This window comes from Austrofundulus limnaeus, unplaced genomic scaffold, assembly GCF_001266775.1.
Source record: "Austrofundulus limnaeus strain Quisiro unplaced genomic scaffold, Austrofundulus_limnaeus-1.0 Scaffold253, whole genome shotgun sequence".
Taxonomy (NCBI): domain Eukaryota; kingdom Metazoa; phylum Chordata; class Actinopteri; order Cyprinodontiformes; family Rivulidae; genus Austrofundulus; species Austrofundulus limnaeus.
Window position 1 is genome coordinate 19,661 of NW_013952655.1, and position 8,218 is coordinate 27,878.

At 41.6% G+C, this 8,218-nt stretch overlaps 1 protein-coding gene across 1 annotated transcript in view; it reads right to left on the reverse strand.

Annotated features, from left to right (window-relative positions):
- usp45 (ubiquitin specific peptidase 45) overlaps nucleotides 1–8,218 on the reverse strand; it is a 60,658-nt gene that overhangs the window by 13,626 nt on the left and 38,814 nt on the right. Inside the window, exons 9-13 of the mRNA XM_014020456.1 lie at nucleotides 7,013–7,100; nucleotides 4,467–4,548; nucleotides 3,958–4,049; nucleotides 2,804–2,860; nucleotides 2,492–2,626 (exon numbers count right to left, since the gene is read on the reverse strand). Coding sequence (XP_013875910.1) covers nucleotides 2,492–2,626; nucleotides 2,804–2,860; nucleotides 3,958–4,049; nucleotides 4,467–4,548; nucleotides 7,013–7,100 — 454 coding nt within the window. The remainder of the gene's footprint in view (nucleotides 1–2,491; nucleotides 2,627–2,803; nucleotides 2,861–3,957; nucleotides 4,050–4,466; nucleotides 4,549–7,012; nucleotides 7,101–8,218) is intronic.

An 8,218-nucleotide genomic window follows, 5' to 3' on the forward strand; every position in this document is an offset into this window, starting at 1 on the left:
GTGTGACATCGTTGGTGTTATGGTGCGTTCACACCGAACGCGATTTCAGCATCAGGAGCAGCAGGTTTACATACAAAGTCTATGGTGGACGCGCTTCAAGCAACGTCGGGAAGTTCTGCGGCGCGCTCAGATCGTCCAAATCGCGCTGCTCTAATCGATTTGGACGATCTGAGCGTTCAACGCTCAGATCAAATCGTTCAAATCGCGCTGCTCTAATCGCGCTTGAGGCGCCGCAGAACTTCCCGACGTTGCTTGAAGCGCGTCCACCATAGACTTTGTATGTAAACCTGCTGCTCCTGACGCTGAAATCGCGTTCGGTGTGAACGCACCATAACACCAACGATGTCACACGGAATCCTGAGCACATACCTCACTGAGGAAGCCCAGAGGATCCTTGAAGCAGCACCTGGCCTAGAGGATGAGAGGCAGCCACATTGACAGTATAGAATCTGGTAAATGTACTTGGCGAGGCCCAGGACGCCGCAGCACATATCACCTACAGCGAAACTCCTCTCATTGCTGCCCAGGAAGCTGAAACGCTCCTGGTAGAGTGTGCCTTCACGCTGGCTGGCAGGAAGCAGCCACCAGCCCTGTATGCGTGGCAGATGACATCCACAATCTAATGGGAGAGTTGACTGGAGAGGATGACAATACGTCATCCTCTCCAGTCAACTCAGGCACAGGTGGGGAAGAAAAAACAGGCCCCTCCACCGCACTAYCCAGATGACGTTCCTCGAGCAGTGATTTCATCTCCGTCAATTCTGCTAACTRTTCAACTCTCATWGAGAGACCCCGATCAGACTTAGACCACCTCTTTTTGGGAGGTGGCGCAGTAACTGTGGCCTCACTTCGGCGCTTTGAACGCCTTGGCTGGGCTACCTGCCCTGAAGGTGGGAGATCATTGGGACTCTTCGGGCACAATTGGGCCAACCRAGCCACCCTCACTGCACGAGGCAAATAACTGCAGTTCACGCAGGGGTTCTCTGACAGGGCCTCTGCCAGGTGATCGCTTCCAAGGCAGGCAGGGCACTGGTCTTGACCATCATCTGACTGCAGCCTGGCCCCACAATCCACACAACTGTGAGAGATGTCCATGCTGTGCACAGACTAATATGCTGAGATTGGGAGAGGGGGCGCAAACGCAGCCGTCACCAAAACACTGCTAACTAGAAAAACAGAGCTGATACAGTTGTTCAGCTATGGAACAAACATACCTGCTGAAATTGGGAGATGGAGCGGAAACTCAGCCGTCACCAAAACACAGCAACCAATTTGAAGAAACAAAAAAGAGCTTTTCCAGCTACCTCCAGTTACAGGACAAAATGAAATCAGGCTGAAACTGGGAGAAGCAGCRTACACGCGGCTGTCACCAAAAAGCAGCGAATAAAATTAAGCAGAGCTAATGCCGCTATGTTCAGCTAAGAAACAGAAAGTAGTCAGGCTGAGATTGGGCGCGGAAGCGCTAATGTAGCCATCCAAAAACACAGCAAAGAGTTCATAACAAATGTGTCGAAACAGTCGGCTCAGTCAGTTACAGGACGGGAAAAAAGGACAACTGAGATCGAGAGAGGCAGCGTAGCGCGGCTTCACCAAAACACCGAAACTGAATAAATCAGGCTAGGATAAGCCGTGCTGGGAAAAAAAAAGTAATACCTCAGCGAACCTGCGCTTTAGAATTAGCTTCCACTACAATTTCTACTGCATAAGCGGTTCTAAATTTGTGGACCTAAATATTTTCATAAGCGCTTCAGAAATTGCGGGGCTAATTTTTGAATTAGCGCTGCCCACCAACTGCTTAAAAGTGAGTAAAATGTAAAGAAGAAATAATCCCATTTTTAAAACAAAGCAGGACTTCACAATATTAGGTAAACAGGCCTTTGCGATATTATTGCTCAATGCTGCAACTAAATTAGTAGCATTACGCCATCTCCCACCCAGAGCCGACGCTAGACGCTCCGGAGTAAATTGAGTACTATAATGCCCGCCAAAGCGCCTTTTTTGGGCGGTTRTTGGTTAATTTCTCTGCGGGGGAACGTCCCAGGAACTTGCAACCACCTTCAGTTTGTAGAGGAGGACCGTAGCTATCCAAAGTCATCTCACTTTCCCAGATCTGATGCTCCTAGCCCGGGAGGGGGCCTAAAACCACCCCGGCGGGAGGTCAGACAGTGCGTATTTTGGAGGTTTTTTGCTTATAGCTTGGCGGGGGAGCATCAGGGACTTCATTCAACTTTCACCTTGTAGGGCAGAACCAGAGCTTTCAAACAAGACCAGCCACTCTGGGATCCGACACTCAGAGCCGGCGCTAGAGGATTCGCAGCAAGGTTGCGCTTCGCGGGCACCTGGGAACCAGCTGGCGGGTACCCCTGTTCTATTATCATATGTGTCACATTGCATCTAAACTGGCTATGGGGCTTCAGGGCAAAGGGGCTTTGTCTGATTGATAAAACCATTATTGGCATGCAGTTTGTGCAGCTCTGATCCATTTACTCACCTGTCCGCTCAGCTTCCTGGTGTTCTTGCTGACAGAGTGTGCTGCTGAAAGAACCTGCTCGTTGTGGGTTGTGTGAGTGTCCAGCTCACGAGAGAAGACCTTCCCCAACCGACCGGGGTTGGATGGTTTCGATATCTGAGGAGAACRAGGGGAAAACAAAACCAAGCAAACTTTACCCACTGAAAATCATTTAAACCGATAACAATTTAACATCAACTTTTAAATACTTACTTTTTGTTACACACAATCAGATTTTAATAAAGAACTATCATTCTCTACATTATTCTAATGATTATAAATGTAAGAGCTCACCCTCTCCTCTATGATGGGTAAAGAGATGTCTATGAAGGCTTCCTTCACTGTGGAGATCTGAAAGAACAATTACACAAACCATAACATCACCTTATATTTTTCTAACTTTTTTCCTTTTTACACTTACTTTTTCCTTTTTATATGATGGTTTTAGTCTGTCTTTTATAAATCACCTCCATTATTTTCATCTGTTGTTTTATTTTTGATGACTCCCTTTTCTGCCAGTTCTTTGTGATAACTCTCCTCACAGCTACCAACATTATTTTAAAGATATAGATGTCCTCTTTTTCGATCAGGACAATGTATAAAACCTGTGGATCCCTACAAACCTTACATCGAAGAAGTCTGTCTATTAGTCCAACAACCTCCATCCAGAACAGCTGTAATTTATCCCCATGACTAAAAAACATGGAGGGGATTGGGATTAATGTGACCACAATCTCTCCAGCAWCATTGTTTTGCTTTTAATATAATAATATAATTATTTCTTCCATCCAAATTCTCTCCAGCTTGTGGAGCTTCCTTTTCAGTTTCAAGTATGACACAATGTGCTGCAGATGATTAAAATTAGAGGAAGCTGCTGTTTCTCAGTTTGCACGGTGGCATTTGCTTTCTTCAGACAGGGCTCTCACTGTAAGTGCCTGCTGTTAACAGTTGGTGTTTGAGCTGGTCCTTGAAGAGCTTTCTGTTTGCTTTTCTAATGACATTGCTCGTATTTTGCTCTCGCTTTTTATTTTCTTATTGCATGATTATCATTTTATTGTTGGTGCAAAAGTTAGAAAGGTTCCATTGGTGCTACAGCTGGTGAAAGAAACTGACKACTTGCTTTTATTTGTCCTGATTTTAGCTCAATGAAAAATATCTGCCCATTTATGAGGGTAATGAGAAATACCTGTGCCGCTGAAATTGAAAGGTATTTTAATAAAGCTAATTCAGAAGTCATTTGAAGCAATAAAACTAAAAAATAAAAAGGTATAAAGGATATCACAGCCGTTCTTGATGGGGCCACACATTATAAATAGCGGCTTCTTTTAATTAGTTAGCTGAATAAAGTGCTGCCCTACTGAACACAGTGCACATCTTTTTATCACGGGACTAATGTCTCATTAAAACACAATCATCATATTCACTTTAATTCTTTAGTGTATACTTACATGCTCACACTCCTCACACATAATTGTGTTTGTTAGCTCGCCTACAAAGATACGGTCCACAAAGTTCATCTTCACGCCTTCTTTTCCGTACACTGATAAGAAGAAGATGAGGACATGAGACATTTTTTCAGGGGCTAATATGGTATGTGTAAATTATTTCTAATATGTTTTAACTCTACACAGACTCTTATGCAGAAACTAATGCCATTTAAAGAATCAATTAGACTAAAACCTGTAAATAAAAACTGAGTTTTTCCTTCATTATTGTCTTGTTTATGCATTGGTGGTAAAATGTGGKTCAAGCAGATAAAGAATTAAAACAAAGGTGGTACATTAATATAATAACTATTAATACAATTTAATGTATAAAGAACAACTACAAGGTTCATCATGAACGGGCAGACTTTTTGTCCCTTTTTATTGTCCCCTGTCTTACAGTGTTACCACAAACCAACACAAGGTGGGACTAAAGCTCTATAATTTGTGTGTGCTGTTGTGTTTGCAGCAACCTTTGACTTGGCGTTTAGTSTCCTCATCTGCTGTCTTCTCTGTAGGATTGTTGAAAGCTTTTAAAATGGCAGCCTTCACCCTCTGCAGACAAAAAAAAAAAAAGGGAAATGCTAGAATGATAAGGGGTGAATAGATGCACATTAATTATATAAATTATGTAACTAAAAGTGCGTGGGTCTTTTTGGAATGGGGGAGGTTCTTCAGCTCTCTTTAAAACAGCCATTAGTGAGATAGCACAATCTAGCCTGCAGCTGAGTTTGACAGGTATACCTATTAAAAGCATCATTAGTGTAAAATAATTATTGTGCTTGTCTAAATATGTTACCATGTAAACCTCTCAATTAACTGTGTGTGTGTGTGTGTGTGTGTGTGTGTGTGTGTGTGTGTGTGTGAATTCTCCACAGGGACTCCTCATTGAAGGCGACGTGGTCAGTGAGTGTGTTGGTGTGAGAGCTGTGAAGAGACACAGCCACTGTAAAGCACCAATCAATAGATAATTGGCCGTGGTCTACGTCTGAGTCAGGACCAATCAACCCCCATTGTCCAGAGACCCACGCACCGCACTGGCTATTTAGGTCAAAAAGCTCTGTTAATCCCAGTCTGGCCAGTCTGCAACCCACTCAGTCTGCAAAGTCAAACCAGGCTGTGGGTCGCCAACTAATTAATTACCAGTAACCCCCCCCCACCCCCAAATAAAAGGGTGCACTGTCCCAGAGACGATGGGTCACAGGAAGGGGGTGTCGGGGCATGCAGAGGGTTGCTAGTACTAGAGTGCAGGGGGCTAATAATAAAATGAAGACAAGGCAAAAAGGAGAGTGGAATACCTACCAACTCAACTAATTGGTGATAATTGACTGAGCTCAGATTTGCATATTAAGATCTCAGATACTAATGGCCAATCAACACAAACACTTAGAGCACTTAAAGGTTACTGACAAAGAAAAAGAACCGGCCGCTTAAGGACACACGCACGCTCGCACGCACACACACACATACACACACACACACACACACACATACACATACACATACACACAGTACCTATCACTTGTACAGATGGGCATTTACTTCACAAACACCTCAAAGAAAAATGAATTTCTTTCAGGTGTGAATTTACAAGTTTGTTGAAAACGTAATGTTTGTGTCATTGTTGAAAAAAGTAAAATTACTCATATTGCAAATTTAATTGTTATATTTAGTGGTTATAAAAGTAACKGGAATAATGTGCTCATTTAAACAAATATTCAACAATCTAGTGTTGAAATGCCAGTTTTTGTTGTAGAAATGGTTTTCTGAGTGAATGGAGGAGCCCAWACACCCTCCCTCTTTACTTCTTTGATTTGATTGAGACTGGGTGATGATTGTGTGTATTTGTGTGCGAGTGTGTGCGGGACTCTGGGGTGTGTGTGTGTGAGGGGGGGACCCTCAAGCACAATAGAGCAGCCCTGGAGCTCATTCAGCAGCTGTGGGTTTCCCAAGATCACACAATGATGCCGGTAGTGCCACTTGCAAGTCCCCTAAGTGGCACAACTGTTAGTGTTCACAAGTTTGAATAGAAGGAGGGGAGCCCATCCTGTGGCCCCTCCTAGGCCCGAGGCTGCCCACTAAACACACCCGCTAACTTCTCCTCCTTGGTTCATGCAGTCACTGGTGGGCACTCCAAAGAGCTGCTGTGGGGTCTCCTAATTGCCCTGAGAAAGGTGGGGGGAGGCTACGTGCCAAAAACATGGCACCATAAGGCTTACACATGACAACTGGCAATGAGAAACACTAGAAGAGAAAAAGGCTGGACTTTCATTGTTCTATGTGATAAGTTTTCAAAATGCTAAACATTATGCAATAAAATGTACTAATGAGGCTGACATTATAACCTTTTTTTATTAGTAGTAGTATTAGCTTTTTTTTAGCATAGCAGTGCTTTTGACACTGTGTAGTTGTTTTTATTCATTTAGAATTAGGAGTGTTTGAAATCAAGGCAACTTGAGCCTAAATTTGACATCTAAAACTGGATTTACTCTCAACTCATAAATACTCACATGACAGTTTATACACCCATATCAGTGATAGGGTGATGTCTGCACAAGAACAGCTCAAATGGTTTAAAATTCCAATATTTTAAGAACTTGTTCATTTCTTGTGCTTCTAAATAGTTTGATTTTGGAAACACTTTAATCTGATTTACAATGAGAAAGTGATCCATAATTGTTTGAACAGTTTAAAGAACTGAATTTTACTTTTATGTGTCTCATCTYCATAGCTGATGTTTGACTATGGGTGGTAGCTGAGCAAGCTGAGCTGAAGTAAAACAAACAAACAAAAAATAATAATAAAGGAAATTTAGATGTGTTTGTGTATGTGTGAAAAATGTAGCCATTATTATTCAAATCTTTTTTTTGTTTGAAACTAAAAAAGTTTACAGAYTTTCAAAACACTGAATTGTGCATTTATGTGTCAAATTCTTTTGCTTTAAATCAGCTATCTAATGATTTATACCTGATATTGATTTATATTTATAGTCAAGTACTTAATATTTATGTAAACTTACTTTWGTTTCTTCTACACGTATGGAGTCCAGCAAGTAGTGTAGAAGTTCCTGACTGTCTTGTTGTTGGTAGCCCTTAAAGCGTGGAGCTCTGCAACAAAATAAAAATACAAAACTAATTAAGAAAAAGTAAAACAAAGTCAAAAAGTGAAAAGAAACTACAGAATAAGAAAACAAACAGTATTGTGGTGGGAGACCATCTTCAACATTTAACAAAGACTCAACTGTTGGCACACAGAGGACAATCAGCCTAATAATCGTTAGGCTGATGGTCCTCTGTGAACAACAAGTGATAATCAGGGCACTAATGATCAATTGTAAGGCTGATGGTCCTCTGTGAACAACAAGCAATAATCAGGGTACTAACGATCAGTCTATCAGTTGATGGTCCTCTGTGAACATCAAGCAATACCCGGTAATCAGGGCACTAATGATCAGTCATTAGGCTGATGGTCCTCTGTTAACAACAANTAAAAATCAGGGCACTAATAGTCAGTTGTTAAGCTGATGGTTCTGTGAACAACAAGCGATGATCAGGGCACGAATGATCAAACATTAGGCTGAGGGTCCTCTTTTGCATGTGAACAAACAGTTTTGATTGTCATCGTTAAACCTGTCAGTCCACTCTGTGGAGACACTGCTTAYAAGGCTGAACTTCCCTGTAACTCCTCAGACTGAAGAATTTTCTTGGAGAGGAAACAAAATGTTTTTTTTCAACAAAGAATAAATTGTCCAGCAGACCTACTCAACTGTTTTTAGATTTTCTACCAGGATTACTGAGATGAATCAGGATATTCTCTAAAGAAGCAGGCTTACCATTTTATAATATTCACTGCTGTAAAATAAAGATCCTCCTCTRTAGTACACATATTTTATATTTCTCTCACAGAAGAATCACAGTGGAATAAACAAAAAGACTCTTGACTAAAAGCCAAACGTCCTGATTGAAACACATCATTGTGTGCAGTTTGAATTCATGCAGCTCAACAGGTGTAAACTGAACAACAATAATCATATTGTTACATGAGAGAAAAGCTTATATTGTGCCTTTACAAAACAGGGAAAAAAAAACTCTACAATCATTACATAAATCTGTTTGCTTGAAAATGTCTCATGTTACTGATTATGTACAAATATATGAACTGTGTCCAAATTAAACAATGATATATACACTCACCGGCCACTTTATTAGGTACACCTGTCCAACTG